The sequence below is a fragment of the Coregonus clupeaformis genome, chromosome 29 (assembly GCF_020615455.1).
Source record: "Coregonus clupeaformis isolate EN_2021a chromosome 29, ASM2061545v1, whole genome shotgun sequence".
Lineage (NCBI taxonomy): Eukaryota > Metazoa > Chordata > Actinopteri > Salmoniformes > Salmonidae > Coregonus > Coregonus clupeaformis.
In genome coordinates, this window is record NC_059220.1 from 37,218,827 (window position 1) to 37,239,684 (window position 20,858).

General features: G+C 45.2%; 2 protein-coding genes across 5 annotated transcripts in view; one reads left to right on the forward strand and one right to left on the reverse strand.

The window, feature by feature from the left end:
- The window catches only part of LOC121545082 (prepronociceptin), a 56,619-nt gene extending 44,212 nt beyond the window's left edge, over positions 1-12,407 (forward strand). Inside the window, exon 3 of the mRNA XM_041855462.1 lies at positions 11,152-12,407. Coding sequence (XP_041711396.1) covers positions 11,152-11,772 — 621 coding nt within the window. The 3' untranslated portion in view covers positions 11,773-12,407. The remainder of the gene's footprint in view (positions 1-11,151) is intronic.
- A 1,120-nt stretch (positions 12,408-13,527) lies between these two features.
- The window catches only part of LOC121545083 (zinc finger protein 395), a 32,023-nt gene continuing 24,692 nt past the window's right edge, over positions 13,528-20,858 (reverse strand). For all 4 annotated transcript variants that reach the window (XM_041855466.2, XM_041855463.2, XM_041855465.2 and 1 more), the window contains exons 9-10: positions 16,156-16,274; positions 13,528-15,878 (exon numbers count right to left, since the gene is read on the reverse strand). In XM_041855466.2, coding sequence (XP_041711400.2) covers positions 15,767-15,878; positions 16,156-16,274 — 231 coding nt within the window. In that variant the 3' untranslated portion in view covers positions 13,528-15,766. The remainder of the gene's footprint in view (positions 15,879-16,155; positions 16,275-20,858) is intronic.

Genomic DNA, 20,858 nt, shown 5'->3' on the forward strand with positions numbered 1-20,858 from the left:
AGGACGACTGATCCGTGTAAAGAAAAGAATGAATGTGGCCATGTATCGTGAGATTTTGAGTAAAAACCTCCTTCCATCAGCAAGGGCATTGAAGATGAAACGTGGCTGGGTCTTTCAGCATGACAATGATCCCAAACACACCGCCCGGGCAACGAAGGAGGGGCTTCGTAAGAAGCATTTCAAGGTCCTGGAGTGGCCTAGCCAGTCTCCAGATCTCAACCCCATAGAAAATCTTTGGAGGGAGTTGAAAGTCTGTGTTGCCCAGCGACAGCCCCAAAACATCACTGCTCTAGAGGAGATCTGCAGGAATGGGCCAAAATACCAGCAACAGTGTGTGAAAACCTTGTGAAGACTTACAGAAAACGTTTGAGCTGTGTCATTGCCAACAAAGGGTATATAACAAAGTATTGAGAAACTTTTGTTATTGACCAAATACTTATTTTCCACCATAATTTGCAAATAAATTCATAAAAAATCCTACAATGTGATTTTCTGGATTTTTTCCCCTCATTTTGTCTGTCATAGTTGACGTGTACCTATGATGAAAATTACAGGCCTCTCTCATCTTTTTAAGTGGGAGAACTTGCACAATTGGTGGCTGACTAAATACTTTTTTTCCCCACTGGAAGTAGCCTTGGCTTGTTCAAGCCAGAACGGCTCATAGACAGGACGCTAGTCTAACTTCCCCAAATCGATCTCCTTAATGCTGAGTGCCAAGCAGAGACGCATAGGGTCCCATTTTTTATAGTCTTTGGTATGACTCGGCACCCTGAGATAAGGATAATATTTGTGTGTGTGCATGTGTATGTGTTGATAGCAGATTTAGTTCGGATGTGGAGAATCTCCACTGAGAGACTGCGAGACTAGACAGTGACGCGTTCAGAGAAACCCCAAACCCCCTGACTGATTCTAAATATACAGTACCAGTCAAAAGTTTGGACACACCTACTCATTCCAGGGTTTTTCTTTATTTTTACTATTTTCTACATTGTAGAATAATAGTGAAGACATCAAAACTATGAAATGACACATATGGAATCATGTAGTATCCAAAAAGTGTTAAACAAATCAAAATATATTTGCCTTGATGACAGCTTTCCACACTCTTGGCACTCTCTCAACCAGCTTCATGAGGTAGTCACCTGGAATGTATTTCAATTAACAAGTGTGCAATTCATTTGTGGAATTTCTTTCCTTCTTGTGATGAGGTGATTTTGAAGGACTCAGGCGCAGGAGGGTAAATCACAGAATAACAGGATTTATTCTGAACCACAGAGTTACGCAGTAGTGCGTAAAAACACTCCAGTGCGCAAAACAGGCGCACTGGAAAATACAAGGCACACAGGGAATATTCCCGGCGATACAAAATACATGGAGCTCCACCGAGCTTCTCTCTCCTCCACAATAAACAATCACACACAAAGACAAGGGGGCAGAAGGAACACGTATACAGATACGGATGAGGGGATATGAACCAGGTGTGTGTAATAAACAAGACAAAACAAATGGAATGATGAGATGAGGAGCGGCAGTGGCTAGAAGGCCGGTGACGACGAACGCTGAAGCCTGCCCGAACAAGGAGAGGAGGCAGCTTCGGAGGAAGTCGTGACAGTACACCGCCCTTGATGCGCAGCTCCAGCAGCGCACCGACGCCGGCCTCGGGGACGGCCAGGAGGACACGGAACAGGGCGAGCCGGATGACAACGGTGGAAATCCCGCAATAGGGAAGGATCGAGGATATCCCTCACCGGAACCCAGCACCGCTCCTCCGGACCGTACCCACTCCACGAGGTACTGAAGGGCCCCCACCCGACGCCTTGAATCCAGGATGGAACGGACGGAATATGCCGGGGCCCCCTCGATGTCCAGAGGGGGCAGAGGGACCTCCCGCATCTCAGACTCCTGGAGCGGACCAACAACCACCGGCCTGAGGACAGACACATGGAACAAGGGGTTAATGCGTTAATCTGGAGGGATTATTAACCTATAAGTAACCTCGTTTATTCTCCTCAGGACTTTGAATGGCCCCACAAACCGCAGGCTCAGCTTCCGAAAGGGCAGGCGGAGGGGCAGATTCCGGGTCGAGAGCCAGACCCGATCACCCGGTACAAAGACCGGGGCCTCACTGCGGTGGCGGTCAGCGTTGACCTTCTGGCGACGCACGGCGCGTTGGAGGTGGACGTAAGCAGCCTTCCACATCTCCTCCGTGCACCGAAACCAGTCATCCACTGCAGGAGCCTCGGTCTGGCTCTGATCCCACGGCTGACATTGAAAATGTGTTAGGTTAGTGGAGGAATGGCGGAGAGAGTTCTGGGCATATTCAGCCCATGGCAAGAACACCGACCACTCCCCCGGCCGGTCCTGGCAGTAGGACCGCAGGAACCTATCCACATCCTGATTCACCTGTTCCACCTGCCCATTATTCTCGGGGTGAAAACCAAAGGTCAGGCTGACTGAGACCCCCAGACATTCAATGAACGCCTTCCAGACCCTGGATGTGAACTGGGGACCCCGGTCAGACACTATGTCCTCTGGCACCCCGTAGTGCCGGAAGACGTGTGTAAACAGGGCCTCTGCAGTCTGCAGGGCCGTGGGGAGACCGGGCAGAAGAAGGAGCTGGCAGGCTTTGGAAAAGTGGTCCACAACGACCAGGATGGAGGTGTTACCTTGGGAGAGGGGAAGATCAGTAAGGAAGTCAATACACAAGTTGGACCATGGCCGTTGTGGAACTGGTAAGGGCTGTAACTTACCCGCTGGAAGGTGCCTAGGTGCCTTACTCTGGGCGCACACCGAGCAGGAGGAGACATACACCCTCACGTCCTTAGCCAAGGTAGGTCACCAGTACTTTCCGATCAGGCAGCGCACTGTACGACCAATACCTGGGTGACCAGAGGAGGGGGACGTGTGTGCCCAATATATCAGACGGTCATGGACAAGAGAAGGCACGTACTGCAGTCCAGCTGGACACTGAGGTGGAGATGGCTCTGTGCGTAACACCCGCTCTATGTCCGCGTCCATCGCCCATACTACCGGCGCCACAATGCAGGAGGCCGGGAGTATGGGGGTGTTGTCTATGGGCCTCTCCTCTGTGTCGTACAACAGTGACAGTGTGTCTGCCTTCACGTTCTTCGTACCCAGGATGTAAGATAGTGTAAAATCAAACCGGGTGAAGAATAGGGCCCACCTGGAAGGAGACGGACTGACTTGGCATAAAGGTAATGTTCCAACTGTCGGACCAGCACTTTGCGAACCAAGGACACAAATGCTCGGCGTGCGTAGCGGAATACACCAGAATTTCATCGATGTAGACCACTACACCGCGACCAAGCATGTCCTGAAACACCTCATTCACAAAGGGCTGGAAGACGGATGGAGCATTCATCAAACCGTAAGGCATCACCAGGTATTCATAATGCCCCATGGTTGTGCTGAATGCTGTCTTCCACTCGTCCCCCTCTCGGAAACGCACCAGGTTGTACGCACTCTGGAGATCTAATTTTGTGAAGAAGCGCGCCCCATGCATTGACTCGATCAAAGATGGAATGAGGGGTAGAGGATAACTATAACGTATTGTCCCCTTGTTCAGTGCTCGGTAATCAATGCAAGGACACAGACCTCCGTCTTTCATCTTCACAAAAAACAAACTTGAGGAGGCAGGCGAAGTGGATTGTGCGATAAACCTCCGGGTAGACGCTGGGCCTCCCAGGAGTCATGTGTATGCCCTGGCGCAGGGACTCTGAGACGTATGTCTCCATAGCCTCCGTTTCAGCCTGCGACAGGGGATACACATGACTCCTGGGAGGCCCAGCGTCTACCCGGAGGTTTATCGCACAATCCCCCGCCAGATGAGGTGGTAATTTGGTCGCCTGCAATTTGGAAAACGCGTGCGCCTAATCGAGGTATTTGGGGAGAATGCGCACGGTGGAGGTAGTGTCTGGACTTTCCACCATGGTTGGAAACACCTACCCTGACACTCTCGCGACAACCCTGTGAGAACCCTCTGCGGCCATGAAAAGGTGGGGTTGTGTAGTGCTAACCAGGGAAGACCTAACACAACAGGGAAATCAGGAGAGTCAATAATAAAAAAAGTGACTTGCTCTCGATGAGTCTTGTGTGTAAACATAGTGACTGGTGCTGTAACTTCCCTAACAAACCCGGACCCTAATGGTCGAATGTCAAGTGCTCTGATGGGGAGTGGAATGGATAGGGGAACCAATGTAATGCCTAGACTATGTGCAAATGTATGTGCATAAAGTTCCCAGCTGCGCCTGAATTGACCAGCGCCTTACACTGGGGAACTACCGCGTAACCTGGGGTGACACGAGAGTGCCCTGCCTGCTGCCTCCAGACCCAAAAGAACGCAGACGACAGCGTGCAGCAGAATGTCCTCCCGTGCCACAAGAGTGACACAGGCGCTGCCGTCTTCTGCTCTCCCGGATCGCCGATCCACCCAGCTCCATCATCTCGTGATCCGGGTTGGGGGGGTAGAACGGGCATGCCCCTTCCAGGACGTCCTCTAGAAGCCAGCAGGTTGTCCAACAGGATGGCCATGTCCACCAGTTGATCGAAAGACAACGTGGTGTCCCAGCAGGCTAGCTCCCTTCGGACGCCCTCTCGTAGATGGCCCCAGAAGTGGTCGATGAGGGCCCGCTCGTTCCACCTGGACCCAGCCCCTAGGGTACGAAACTCCAGGGCGAAGTCCTGCGCGGTCCTTGTCCCCTGCCTCAGGTGGACCAGCCGCTCACCCGCCTCTCTACCTTCGGGCGGGTGACCGAAGACGGCTCGAAAGAGGCGAGCTAACCAGTGACTCGGTTAATAAGGAAGTGGTCAGATGACGCAGATGCTAAGCTACAGGACTGTTTTGCTAGCACAGACTGGAATATGTTCTGGGATTCTTCCGATGGCATTGAGGAGTACACCACATCAGTCACTGGCTTCATCAATAAGTGCATCGATGACGTCGTCCCCACAGTGACTGTACGTACATACCCCAACCAGAAGCATGGATTACAGGCAACATCCGCATTGAACTAAAGGTTAGAGCTGCCGCTTTCAAGGGGTGGGACTCTAACCCGGACGCTTATAAGAAAACCCGCAATGCCCTCCGACGAACCATCAAACAGGCAAAGAGTCAATACAGGACTAAGATTTAATCGTACTACACCGGCTCCGACGCTCATTGGATGTGGCAGGGCTTGCAAACTATTACAGACTACAAAGGGAAGCACAGCCACAAGCTTCCCAGTGACACGAGCCTACCAGACGAGCTAAATCATTTCTATGCTCACTTCGAGGCAAGCAACACTGAAGCATGCATGAGAGCATCAGCTATTCCGGATGACTATGTGATCACGCTCTCCGTAGCCGATGTGAGTAAGACTTTTAAGCAGGTCAACATTCACAAGGCCGCAGGGCCAGACGGATTACCAGGACGTGTACTCCGAGCATGCGCTGACCAACTGGCAAGTGTCTTCACTGACATTTTCAATATGTCCCTGACTGAGTCTGTAATACCAACATATTTCAATTAGACCTCCATAGTCCCTGTGCCCAAGGACACTAAGATAACCTGCCTAAATAACTCCCGACCCGTAGCACTCACGTCTGTAGACATGAAGTGCTTTGAAAGGCTGGTCATGGCTCACATCAACACCATTATCCAAGAAACCCTTGACCCACTCCAATGTGCATACCGCACCAACAGATCCACAGAGGATGTAATCTCTATTGCACTCCATACTGCCCTTTTCCACCAGGACAAGATCATCACCTACTTGAGAATGCTATTCATTGACTACAGCTCAGCGTTCAACACCATAGTTCCCTCAAATCTCATCACTAAGCTAAGGACCCTGGGACTAAACACCTCCCTCTGCAGCTGGATCTTGGACTTCCTGACGGGCCGCCCCCAGGTGGTAAGGGTAGGTAACAACACATCTGCCACGCTGATCCTCAACACGGGGGCCCCTCAGGGGTGCATTCTCAGTCCCCTCCTGTACTCCCTGTTCACCAATGACTGCATGTCCATGCATGACTCCAACACCATAATTAACTTTGCCGACGACGCAACAGTGGAACGCCTGATCGCCGACAACGATGAGACAGCCTATAGGGAGGAGGTCAGAGACCTGGCCGTGTGGTGCCAGGATAACAACCTCTCCCTCAACATGATCAAGATAAAGGAGATGATTGTGGACTACAGGGGAAAAAAGAGGACTGAGCACGCCCCCATTCTCACCGACGGGGCTGTAGTGGAACAGGTTGAGAGCTTCAAGTTCCTTGGTGTCCACATCACCAACAAACTATCATGGTCCAAACACACCAAGACAGTTGTGAAGAGGGCACGACAAAGCCTATTCCCCCTTAGGAGACTGAAAAGATTTGGCATGGGTCCTCAGATCCTCAAAAGGTTCTGCAGCTGCACCATCGAGAGCATCCTGACTGGTTGCATCACTGCCTCGTATGGAAACTGCTCAACCTCCGACCGCAAGGTAGTACAGAAGGTAGTGTGTACGGCCCAGTACATCACTGGGGCCAAGCTTCCTGCAATCCAGGACCTCTATACCAGGCGGTGTCAGAGGAAGGCCCTAAAAATTGTCAGAGACTCTAGCCACCCTAGTCATAGACTGTTCTCTCTGCTACCGCACGGCAAGCGGTACCGGAGCGCCAAGTCTAGGTCCAAAAGGCTTCTTAACAGCTTCTACCCCCAAGCCATAAGATTCCTGAACAGCTAATCATGGCTACCCAGATTATTTGCACTGTCTACACCTGTTGTATTCGGCGCATGTGGCAAATAAAATTTGATTTTAATTTGATTTGATTTGATAAATATTTGTCTATCATTCTTTAAAAAATACATGCACTACCAGTCAAAAGTTTGGACACACCTACTCATTGAAGGGTTTTTCATTATTTTTACTATTTTTTACATTGGAGAATAATAGCGAAGACATCAAAACTATGAAATAACACATATGGAATCATGTAGTAACCAAAAAAGTGTTAAACAAATCAAAATATATTTTATATTTGAGATTCTTCAAATAGCCACCCTTTGCCTTGATGACAGCTTTGCACACTCTTGGCATTCTCTCAAACAGTTTCACCTGGAATGCTTTTCCAACAGTCTTGAAGGAGTTCTCACATATGCTGAGCACTTGTTGGCTGCTTTTCCTTCACTCTACCGTCCGACTCATCCCAAACCATCTCAATTGGGTTGAGATCAGGGGATTGTGGAGGCCAGGTCATCTGATGCAGCACTCCATCACTCTGTTTCTTGGTAAAATAGCCCCTACACAGCCTGGAGGTGTGTTGGGTCATTGTCCTGTTGAAAAACAAATGATAGTCCCACTAAGCTACCCAAACTGTATGGTTGAAAGAGATGGAGCAAAAGGAGTGGCTAATAAGTCTGGCTGCACATCTGACTGGTTGACTTACTGCAAATTGAGAAATGATGTGACTAAACTCAACAAAAAGAAGAAGAAACTGTACTATGAAGCCAAGATCAATGATATTAAGAATGATGGAAAAAAACTTTGGAGTACTTTAAATGACATTATGGGCAGAAAGACAAATTCAACTCCATCTTTCATTGAATCAGATGGCTTATTCATCACAAAACCATTTGATGTTGCCAATTATTTTTATGATTACTTCATTGGCAAAGTGGGCAAAGTTAGGCAGGAAATGCCAACAATGAACAGTGAGCCATCGTATTCATGCATTAAAAAACAAATAATGAAAGAAAAGCATTGCAAGTTTGAATTTTGTAAAGTTAGTGTGGGAGAGGTGGGAAAATTATTGTTATCGATCAATAATGACAAACCTCCTGGCATTGACAACTTAGATGGAAAGCTACTGAGGATGGTAGCTGACTCTATAGTCACTCCTATCTGTCATATCTTTAATCTGAGCCTAGAGGAAAGTATTTGTCCTTAGGCCTGGAGGGAAGCCAAAGTAATTCCGCTTCCCAAGAATGGTATAGCGGCCTTTACTGGTTCTAACAGCAGACCTATAAGCTTGCTGCCGGCTCTTAGTAAACTGTTGGAAAAAATGGTGTTTGACCAAATACAATGCTATTTCTCTCTAAACAAATTAACAACAGACTTTCAGCATGCTTACAGGGAAGAGCACTCAACATCTACTGCACTGACACAAATGACTGATGATTGGTTGAAAGAAATTGATAATAAGAAGATTGTGGGAGCTGTACTGTTAGATTTCAGTGCAGCCTTTGATATTACTGACCATATATAGCCTGTTGTTGAAAAAACTTACAGTATGTCTTATGACTTTTCAACCTCTGCCATATCGTGGATTCAGAGCTATCTATCTAATAGAACTCAAAGGGTTTTCTTTCATGGAAGCTTCTCTAATGTCAAACATGTAAGGTGTGGTGTACCACAGGGCAGCTCTCTAGGCCCTCTACTCTGTTCTATTGTTACCAATGATCTGCCACTGGCATTAAACAAAGCATGTGTGTCCATGTATGCTGATGATTCAACCATATATGCATCAACAACCACAGCTAATGAAGTCACTGAACCCTTAACAAAGAGTTGCAGTCTGTTTTGGAATGGGTAGCCACTAATAACCTGGTCCTGAACATCTCTAAAACTAAGAGCATTGTATTTGGTACAAATCATTTCCTAAGTTCTAGACCTGAATCTGGTGATGAATGGTGTGGCTGTTGAACAAGTTAAGGAGACTAAATTACTTGGCGTTACCTTAGATTGTAAACTATAATGGCCTAAACATATAGATTCAATGGTTGTAAAAATGGGGAGAGGACTGTCTATAATAAAGAGATGCTCTGCTTTTTTGACACCACACTCCAAAAAGCAAGTTCTGCAAGCTCTAGTTTTGTCTAATCTTGATTATTGTCCAGTTGTGTGGTCCAGTGCTGCAAGGAAAGACCTAGTTAAGTTGCAGCTGGCCCAAAACAGAGCAGCACGGCTTGCTCTTCATTGTAATCAGAGGGCTGATATAAATACTATGCATGCCAGTCTCTCTTGGCTAAGAGTTGAGGAGAGACTGACTGCATCACTTCTTATTTTTATAAGAAACATTAATGCGTTGAAAATCCCAAATTGTTTTCATAGTCAACTTACATACAGCTCTGACACACACACTTACCCCACCAGACATGCCACCAGGTGTCTTTTCACAGTCCCCAAATCCAGAACAAATTCAAGAAATAGTACAGTATTATATAGAGCCATTATTGCATGGAACTCCGTTCCATCTAATATTGCTCAAATAAACCACAAACCTGGTTTCAAAAAACAGATAAAGCAACACCTCACGGCACAACCCCTCTCCCCTATTTGACCTAGATAGTTTGTGTGTGTATGTATTGATATGTAGGCTATGTGTGCCTTTTTAAAAAAATGCATGTAGTTCTGTCCTTGAGCTGTTCTTGTCTATTAATGTTCTGTATTATGTCATGTTTCATGTTTTGTGTGGACCCCAGGAAGAGTAGCTGCTGCTTTTGCAACAGCTATTGGGGATCCTAATAAAATACCAAATACCAAAGACCAAACCAGATGGGATGATGTATCGCTGCAGAATGCTGTGGTAGCCATGCTGGTTAACTGTGCCTTGAATTCTATATAAATCACAGACAGTGTCACCAGCAAAGCACCCCCACACCATAACACCTCCTCCTCCATGCTTTACGGCGGGAAATACACATACGGAGATAATCCTTTCACCCACACTGCGTCTCACAAAGACACGGCGGTTGGAACCAAAAATCTCAAATTTGGACTCCAGACCAAAGGATACATTTCCACCGGTCTAATGCCCATTGCTCGTATTTCTTGGTCCAAGCAGGTCTCTTCTTCTTATTGGTCTCCTTTAGTAGTGGTTTCTTTGCAGCAATTCGACTATGAAGTCCTGATTCACACAGTCCCCTCTGAACAGTTGATGTTGAGATGTGTCTGTTACTTAAACTCTGTGAAGCATTTATTTGGGCTGCAATTTCTGAGGCTGGTAACTCTAATGAACTTATCCTCTGCAGCAGAGGTAAATCTGGGTCTTCCATTCCTGTGGCAGTCCTCACGAGAGCCAGTTTCATCATGGTTTTTGCGACTGCACTTGAAGAAACTTTAAAAGTTATTGAAATGTTCCGTATTGACTGACCTTCATGTCTTAAAGTAATGATGGACTGTCGTTTCTCTTTGCTTATTTGAGCACCCCCCCACCACCTTGTCACAAAACAACTAATTGGCTCAAACGCATTAAGAAGGAAAGAAATTCCACAAATTAACTTTCAAGAAGGCACACCTGTTAATTTAAATGCATTCCAGGTGACTACCTTATGAAGCTGGTTGAGAGAATGCCAAGAGTGTGCAAAGCTGCTATAGGGTGGCTATATGAAGAATCTCAAATATAAAATACATTTTGATTTGTTTAACACTTTTTTACTTGGTTACTACATGATTCCATATGTGTTATGTCATAGTTTTGATGTCTTCACTATTATTCTACAATGTAGAAAATAGAACAAATAAAGAAAAACCCTTGAATGAGAAGGTGTGTCCAAACTTTTGACTGGTACTGTATATGTTTTATTGTCACATACACCAGATAGGTGCAGTTTTACAGGGTCAGCCATAGTAGTACGGCACCCCTGGAGCAAATAAGGGTTAAGTGCCTTCTGCCTTGCTTAAGGGCACATTGGCTCGGGTACTTAAACCAGCAACCTTTCGGTTACTTGCCCAACACTCTAACCACTAGGCTACCTGCCACCCTCACAATGGGAATCCCAGTGTCTGACGGTGTATAATCGTCTATCTCAATCAAACGCATAAAGCCATTTTTACGTCAGCATTTGACAGAAAGTGTACTGGTGGCACCTTATTTGGGGAGGACAGGCTCATAGTAATGGCTGGAACAGAACAAATTTAGTGGTATCGAACACATCTAATACGTGGTTTTCATGTGTTTGGTACAATTCCATTCACTCCATTCCAGCCATTATAATGAGCCGTCCTCCTCTCAGCAGCCTCCTCTGCTCTGTACAGACCCTGGACAAAGTGGTGACTGGGGAATGAACCAGTAACTAACAAATCATAACTTTGGTTTGTCCTCTCTCTCTCTCTCTCTCTCGATCATGTGCTCTGTGTTTCCCTCCCTCTCTCCTCTCAGGTGTGTCTGGTGGAGTGTGAGGGTAACGTCTTCCCTGCCTTCACTTGGGACCTGTGTCGCAAGGTCTCGGCACCGCCACAGTTACCCTCCCTGTCCATAGGGGGCGCCGCCATGCTGAAGCGGGCCCAGGAGGAGGTGGAGGCCATTCTGCCAGAGGAAGAAGAAGAGCAGGGGGACGGGGGGCTGATGTACCTAGCAGCCCTGCAGAGGTTTGACCACGTGGCCCGTGCTCTGGGGACAGACGAGCTGGGCAGTGAGAGCCAGCGAACCCCTGCCGATGCTGCCTACAACTCCCAGCTGCCCCGGGAAATGGAGGAAATGGACGGGGAAGAGGGGGATAGCGTGACAGAGAGAGAGCAGGACGGAGCGGCGGGGATAAGTCTGTCAAAGCGCTTTGGGGGGTTCCTGAAGGGAAGGCACGGCTACAGGAAATTGATGGGCCCTGGGAGGCCCTTGCAGAAGCGCTATGGCGGGTTCATAGGCGTCCGGAAATCTGCCCGCAAGTGGAACAACCAGAAACGCTTCAGTGAGTTCCTGAAGCAGTACCTGGGCATGAGCACCCGAGCCAACAAGTCCTACAACAGCGTCTCCGCTGACATCACCCAACAGAACGAGGTGTAGCCATGCCCAAGGCAACCGTATCCCTGCCATCACCTAGCAAACCCCCGACCACGGTGATGATTAAACTTCTGTTCTGAACACAACCTCTCATGAAAATCCACACTGGAGCATTATAGATTAAGTCTTGTATATTTCTCATTGATAACGATAACAACATATTATGAATAAAAGCTAAAAAAAAATAGTGAAAAATACAATGTATTAATGGTTTATCAGAGAATTACTCTGGATTATTATCATAGTCAAACAAACACACTGTATTTGTTTTGCTTTTCCATACTGTATCTGTAATGTAACTTTTCAAAACATCTTTGCCTTCATCAATCATGGCTATTAGTATTACATGGGTTAATTCAGTGGAAACTTTCAATGACTTACAAGTGAAGTGTTCATTGGTTTCCTGAACCAGTATAGTACATCCACAAAGTTTCTAAACCCAGAGGCGCAACATCGCTAGACTTCGGTAAACACTTTCGAAACAGACCATGCAGACCAGGGTTTGGGGTTTGAGAAGTCATTAATGAGAGATGTGAAAAATTATTACTTAGTTGTTACTTTTCACAATCTAAAGGCACAACCTAGATTCGAGCCAATGGCATAAGTAGTTGAACATGTTATTACTCCAACCTTGTAAAAGTGACAAACTGACACGTTTTTATTTTCGTCAAAAACAACTTTAAATATTGAAGGAGTGCCTTTGAGTTGACAGCCTGCACATGCGCAGTTCGGCGGACAACCTTTAGACCCGATTACGTGTTTCTAGACGTGAGTTTAGCTAGCCAACGTCGCCATGACATCGCCTAGAAGCGTTATCGGGGATTTCTATTGGAGAAGCAGTTTCTGCCTATCGATAGCCTACTGTACTGCCTTTGGTACATCAGTACATGAGAGAGAGGGTGACTGTCTTTGGCTAATCAGGGCATGTCACCCTCTTTATTGCGCTACCCTCTAGTGGCTGACCAAACATTTTCTTTCAGATTTCTTTCAAGGTACTAGGATACTACATTCATGACTATCTGATATGTAGCACAATCTCATTATTAGGTGTGTGGATGGCTTAATCTGTAACCTATTGACATGTTCAGAACTTCTTAATATTCTATAAATATTCTCCAAACTTCAATATCAACCCTGATAGTGTCTACTATAATTTGGTGCAAAACATCACAATGAACTGTCCCTACTGTATAAGACTACAATAAGTTATCCATGCTCATATACCAATGATCTGTTGGCAAAACTAATGTTCTGATTTGAAATGAACCTTGGCTTGTGTTTGTTGTAGCAGACAAAGATGTAGCCTACAAGTATGTATGAACAGTGTTCTTTTTCTTTAAATTGTTATGTGAAACCATTTTGTTGTGCAGTATAAAACCTGTAAATAGCAGAAATTGAACATATCAATAAAGATAGTTTACTTTTTCTTTTGTGGCTTGTCATGCAGCAAATGATTCTGTGTCTTGAGGTGTTTTGTTCCAATGTTCTAGAATGTTCACAAGATGATGACAGTTTATATCAATCCCACAACGCTTCATTTATTACACAAAACATTTCCAGATCAATATTGTCTTGTATAATAATCATCATCATCATCATGTTCTCTTGAATAAACTCTCTTGTATAGATACAGACTCACAAGCCAAAATGGAAAGCCTAGAGTAGTTTCAGTCACATATTTGAGCATATTCAAACATAACTTTACATCTAACTTACAAGGCCCAGTACAAGATTTTTAAAAAAGACAAAATAGAAGACTACTAGAGACAGGATACATCTTTATCAAGTATATTTCAACATCAAAAAGACAAAAACATTTCAGATTCCATATAAAATGAGTGCATCATAATACAAATTATACTTTATTCAACGGTTGTATTTTCTCTAAGTACATACATAGCACAATATATATAAATAACATTTTGTTTATTTGCTTCTGTGGATTCATTGGCTTACTGCAAGGAAACATGAGTTTCAATAAACAATCATTAATATATTTTGGGTCTTAACATATGAAACATCTGTTTATGCTGAACGTTCCTTAAACGCTTTATCAACAGAGATGTATGCATGTTCATTTACAATAGGTGGTAGAGTGACAAGGGTTTGGGTTAGGGCCACAATGCCCTCAAGCAGCATATCATTTTAAGATAAGCCCTTAGTCTTAGTAAATGCATTCAGACTCAATGCTGGCACCATATTTAAGTTATTATTATTGGCACCATGTGGTACATTCCACATCTAACCAGGAACCTCTATAATATAATTCAGTTAGTGTATCGCCACTAATGAGACTGGTATGGGGGTATTGGCTATCCAAGTATATGACAAATGTATGGAGATCGATTCCTGCCAAAATATATTATACAAATTGATCATTTTATTACAATGACGTGAGTAAATAAGACACAACCTGCCAATGACCTCCATGTTGTAAAGGGACCCAATACTTCCATGCCCTATTCTGTCATAGTGTCTACAGTGCATTAAATGATATCTGTTAGTGTAACTAAAGCCCATTATAAGGCCATTTGTGGTGTAACTCAACCCCCCCCCCAACTTAGAGGCCTAAGGCAAAACAGAAAGGATAGCTACAGTAGCTGCTAACAACAAGGACGAGATACTGAGTCTTTATCTTTTAACAGTTGCTTGCATTATGCTCAGAGAAGTGAAAATCAGTGTGAATGACATCTGATTGGTCTAAAGTATGTGAATTGATTCCTATATCCCACAACATGGTAATTCCTGGCGGAACATTGTATTTAACACATCTTAGAAAAATGACAGTTGCAAAATATAGACACAACATTGCTGGATAATATAACGAAACACACTATACAAATTACATAGTCGACGTCGACAAAACGTTATTTTTGTTTCCTTAAAAAAGCCAATTACAATAACAAAGCTACATATTTGCAGGAATAAATGGCTTATAACAACATCATCAGACAGGTTGGACATATGACTCCCAAATCTGCATTTGACTTCTCCTCCAATTACAACTCTCCAATCAATTCTCAATGTTTAGGACACAACTTACTGGTTACCGTTGATTGGTAGATCATAAGCAGATGGAATCCTATAGGTCAAGGGGGATTCTCCCAGCCAATTAGTGCACTTTATGCAATTGACAACAGATGGTATCCATTATTAACAAATAACTGAACAAGTTAATGGCCAGCAACTCTCCTCTCTGACATAGGTCCTGTATTTAGCATGCTTGTTACTAAGTATTTAATGAAGCTTTACCTCTGCTACTTAGGGCTAACTCCCTCCTCGTATCACTTGACTTTCTTCTCCTAATCATTATTCTCCACCGCCTACACTGACAGAAAGCCAAAGCGTGAATGGATCGGTTAATCTTTGTATCATATGGATCTGTTCTTGCCCAGGCATTTGGAAGTTGGGTTGATTTACAGATATTTCAGATATTCTGCTCAACACCTGCCTGGCTCAAGCACACCCTTGGCAACAAGCAGAAAGCCTTGTTTCTAAGCCAAGTTATGGACGGCATGATGTCATAGAGCAATTGGCATCCCCTATATAGCTGCTGGTTATAGGTTAAAGCCAAAGATTTGGAAGAGAAGAGGATCAAGGTCCGCTTCCTGTGTAGCCCCTCCCTGGGCAAGAAGACAAAGAAACTGAGATGCGGGACTATGCTGCGGGTATAGGTCATAGGTTACCGGTCATAGATCAGTAAGCTGCGCCCGCCAAGTTCACCTTGAGCACCAACACACAAGAACCAAAGTTCTCAAAGACATGAACAAAATACATAAAAACGTTTAGTAAAGTTGTAAAAAGTACAAAAAACTAACAAAACAAAAAAAGAAATAAACACCAACGTACACGGTGCTCCACTGGTTGACACCCAGATCGTTCCTCAGTCTTCACTTGAAGAGGTGACTGCTCCTCTCTTCAGCCAGGATCTCTCACTTTCTTTTTCTCCTCCATAACTCTTTCTTGCTCTTCATCCCTCTTTTCTTCGGTTAGGGGTTCAGTCATGGAAGCGCTGGCAGGCTTTCTTCCAGCGACAGGCGGTGCACCATTGATCCCGGTGCTCGATGCCGTACACCTTACGACACTTCTTAGCCTCTCCACGGATCCTCCTGTAGAGAGAGGGAGGGAAGGAAAGAGAGAGGAGAGAGTCAGAGACTAAGTTAATTGACAGTAAATGTATGAATGGAAATGGACAGAGAGAGAGATGCATAGATTATTATTATTATTATTATTATTATTATTATAAGAGTGATGAAGAGAGAAAATCAGAGGGATGCGAGAAGGGAAATGACTGTAGACTCAAATTGACTGAGGCTGATACGTTATCAATAGCAATACAGTAGTATAGTATAGTATAGTATAGTATAGTATAGTATAGTAGCTCACCTTGTAGTCCAGTGGCTGCGTGGGGGAGAGGTGCTGGCAGGGTGTGGCCTAATTGGGGCATTCTGCTGCTGCGGCCACTGTTCTCCCACACTGACTGACCGCACAAGGAATGGTGCGCCCTGGTGGACAGAGGGGGAAACACACAGATGAAGAGCAGAGAAAAACTACAGAACATACACATATTACTGTCTGCGTTATGGGTAATGAAGAGGGATTTGAGCAGAATCCCAAATCCCACCCAATCAAAAGGCTTCTTCTCCACGTCTCCTCTCCTTCATCTGTACTGATGTGAAAGGATCTGCAGATGAGGGAAGGAAACAAGGACAGGGTGCCACTATAAATAAGTGTAAACTGTGTTTTTTTGGTAAGTGGTTAGTGACAACTAACTAATCTATGTCTACTTTTATACAAATAATTTTGATGGCGCCGGAGGGGATGGCTGCCATTTATGGACTCTTAACCAACCGTGCTATTTTGTTTGTTTTTTCACATTGTTTATAACTTATTTTGTACATAATGTTGCTGCTACCGTCTCTTATGACCGAAAAGAGCTTCTGGACATCAGAACAGCAATTACTCACCTTAAACTGGACTAATAATTTTTCTTTAATGAGTCGGACGAGAGTAATTTGCGCCAGACACCCGACAGGGCCCTCATCCCCGTCATTCGCAGTAGAAAGAAAAGGAGATATCGCGGAAGGAGATTGGGGTGCCTGGTAAGGAGCCGGCGACGAGTGGCTAATCTGCCTTTGCCATCGATACTATTGGCCAACGTAAAATCGCTTGATAATAAAGTGGACGAACTACAAGCACGTATATCCTACCAATTGTAATATCTTATGTTTCACAGAGTCGTCGCTGAACGAAGACATGAATAACATACAGCTGGCGGGTTACACACTGTATCGGCAGGATAAAACAGCAGCCTCTGGTAAGACAAGGGGTGGCAGTCTATTTATATTTGTAAACAACAGCTGGTGCACGATATCTAAGGAAGTCTCTAGGTTTTGCTCGCCTGAGGTAGACTATCTCATGATAAGCTGTAGACCACACTATATACCAAGAGAGTTTTCATCTATATTCGTCGTAACTGTCTATTTACCACCACAAACCGATGCTAGCACTAAGACCGCACTCAATGAACTGTATACTTTATTTATTTTATTTCACCTTTATTTAACCAGGTAAGCCAGTTGAGAACAAGTTCTCATTTACAACTGCGACCTGGCCAAGATAAAGCAAAGCAGTGCGATAAAAACAACAACACAGAGTTACATATGGGGTAAACAAAACATTAAGTCAAAAATACAAAGAGAAACTATATATTCAGTGTGTGCGAATGTAGTAAGTTATGGAGGTAAGGCAATAAATAGGCCATAGTGCAAAATAGTTACAATTTCGTATTAACACTGGAATGATAGATGTGCAAAAGATGATGTGCAAATAGAGATATTGGGATGCAAATTAGCAAAATAAATAACAATATGGGGATGAGGTAGTTGGGTGGGCTAATTTCAGAATGGCTGTGTACAGGTGCAGTGATCGGTAAGCTGCTCTGACAACTGATGCTTAAAGTTAGTGAGGGAGATAAGAGTCTCCAGCTTCAGAGATTTTTGCAGTTCGTTCCAGTCATTGGCAGCAGAGAACTGGAAGGAATGGCGGCCAAAGGAGGTGTTGGCTTTGGGGATGACCAGTGAGATATACCTGCTGGAGCGCAGACTACGGGTGGGTGTTGCTATGGTGACCAATGAGCTAAGGTAAGATGGGGATTTGCCTACCAGTGATTTATAGATGACCTGGAGCCAGTGGGTTTGGCGACGAATATGTAGTGAGGGCCAGCCAACAAGAGCGTACAGGTCACAATGGTGGGTAGTATATGGGGCTTTGGTGACAAAACGGATGGCACTGTGATAGACTACATCCAATTTGCTGAGTAGAGTGTTGGAGGCTATTTTGTAAATGACATCGCCGAAGTCAAGGATCGGTAGGATAGTCAGTTTTACGAGGGCATGTTCAGCAGTATGAGTGAAGGAGGCTTTGTTGCGAAATAGGAAGCCGATTCTAGATCTAACTTTTGATTGGAGATGCTTAATGTGAGTGTGGAAGGAGAGTTTACAGTCTAACCAGACACCTAGGTATTTGTAGATGTCCACATACTCTAGGTCAGGAGTGTTGTATGGCGTTGAAGCTTGTTTGGAGGTTTGTTAACACAGTGTCCAATGAAGGGCCAGATGTATACAAAATGGTGTCGTCCCCATAGAGGTGGATCCGAGCTTCACCAGCAGCAAGAGCAACATCATTGATATACACAGAGAATAGAGTCGGCCCAAGAATTGAACCCTGTGGCACCCCCATAGAGACGGCCAGAGGTCCAGACAACAGGCCCTCCGATTTGACACATTGAACTCTATCTGAGAAGTAGTTGGTGAACCAGGCGAGGCAGTCATTAGAGAAACCAAGGCTATTTAGTCTGCCAATAAGAATGCGGTGGTTGACAGAGTCGAAAGCCTTGGCCAGGTCGATGAAGACGGCTGCGCAGTACTGTATTTTATCGATCGCGGTTATAATATCGTTTAGGACCTTGAGCGTGGCTGAGGTGCACCCATGACCAGCTCGGAAACCGGATTGCATAGCGGAGAAGGTACGGTGGGATTCGAAATGGTCGGTGATATGTTTGTTAACTTGGCTTTCAAATACTTTCGAAAGGCAGGGCAGGATGGATATAGGTCTGTAACAGTTTGGATCTAGAGTGTCACCCCTTTTGAAGAGGGGGATGACCGTGGCAGCTTTCCAATCTCTGGGGATCTCAGACATTACGAAAGAGAGGTTGAACAGGCTAGAAATAGGGTTTGCGACAATTTCGGCGGCTAATTTTAGAAAGAAAGGGTCCAGATTGTCTATCCCAGCTGATTTGTAGGGGTCCAGATTTTTCAGCTCTTTCAGAACATCAGCTGTCTGAATTTGTGTGAAGGAGAAGCGGGGGGGCATGGGCAAGTTGCAGCAGAGGGTGCAGAGCTGGTGGCCGGGGTAGTGGTAGCCAGGTGTAAAGCATGGCCAGCCTTAGCAAAATGCTTGTTGAAATTCTCGATTATTGTAGATTTATCGGTGGTGACAGTGTTTCCTAGCCTCAGTGCAGTGGGCAGTTGGGAGGAGGTGCTCTTATTTTCCATGGATTTTACAGTGTCCCAAAACTTGTTGGAGTTAGTGCTACAGGATGCACATTTCTGTTTGAAAAAGATACCCTTTGCTTTCCTAACTGATTGTGTATATTGGTTCCCGACTTCCCTGAAAAGTTGCATATCGCGGGGGCTGTTCGATGCTAATGGAGTACGCCACAGGATGTTTTTGTGCTGGTCAAGGGCAGTCAAGTCTGAGGAGAACCAGGGGCTATATCTGTTCTTAGTTCTGAATTTTTTGAATGGGGCATGCTTATTTAAGATTGAGAGGAAAGCACTTTTAAAGAACAACCAGGCATCCTCTACTGACAGAATGAGGTCAATATCCATCCAGGATACCCGGGCCAGGTCAATTAGAAAGGCCTGCTCGCTAAAGTGTTTTAGGGAGCGTTTGACAGTGATGAGGGGTGGTCGTTTGACCGCGGATCCATTACGGACGCAGGCAATAAGGCAGTGATCACTGAGATCCTGGTTGAAGACAGCGGAGGTGTATTTAGAGGGTAAATTTGTCAGGATGATATCTATGAGGGTGCCCATGTTTACAGATTTAGGGTTGTACCTGGTAGGTTCGTTGATAATTTGTGTGAGATTGAGGGCATCTAGTTTAGATTGTAGGATGGCCGGGGTGTTAAGCATATCCCAGTTTAGGTCACCAAGCAGTACGAACTCTGAGGATAGATGGGGGGCAATCAGTTCACATACGGTGTCCAGGGCACAGCTCGGGGCTGAGGGGGGTCTGTAGCAAGCGGCAACAGTGAGAGACTTATTTCTGGAAAGGTGGATTTTTAGAAGTAGAAGCTCAAACTGTTTGGGCACAGACCTGGATAGTACGATAGAGCTCTGCAGGCTATCTCTACAGTAGATTGCAACCCCACCCCCTTTGGCAGTTCTATCGAGACGGAAAATGTTGTAGTTGGGGATGGACATTTCTGCATTTTTGGTGGCCTTCCTAAGCCAGGATTCAGACACTGCTAGGACATCAGGGTTGGCGGAGTGTGCTAACGCAGTGAATAACTCAAACTTAGGGAGGAGGCTTCGGATGTTAACGTGCAAGAAACCAATGCTTTTACGGTTACAGAAGTCAACAAATGATAACGCCTGGGGAATAGGAGTGATACTGGGGGCTACAGGGCCTGGGTTAACCTCTACATCACCAGAGGAACAGAGGAGGAGTAGAATAAGGATATGGCTAAAGGCTTTAAGTACTGGTCTTCTAGTGCGTTGGGTACAGAGAAAAAAAGGGGCAGGTTTCCGGGCGTTGTAGAATAGATTCAGGGCATTATGTACAGAAAAGGATATGGAAGGATATGAGTACAGTGGAGATAAACCTAAGTGTTGGGTAACGATAAAAGAGATAGCATCACTGGAGGCACCGATTGAGTCGGTCTCCGCGTGTATGGGGGGTGGGACAAAGGAGCTATCTATGGCAGGTTGAGCTGGGCTGGGGGATCTACAGTGAAATAGTACAATAAGAAATAACCAAAACAGCAATAAGCAAGGCATATTGACATGGGAGAGAGGCATAAA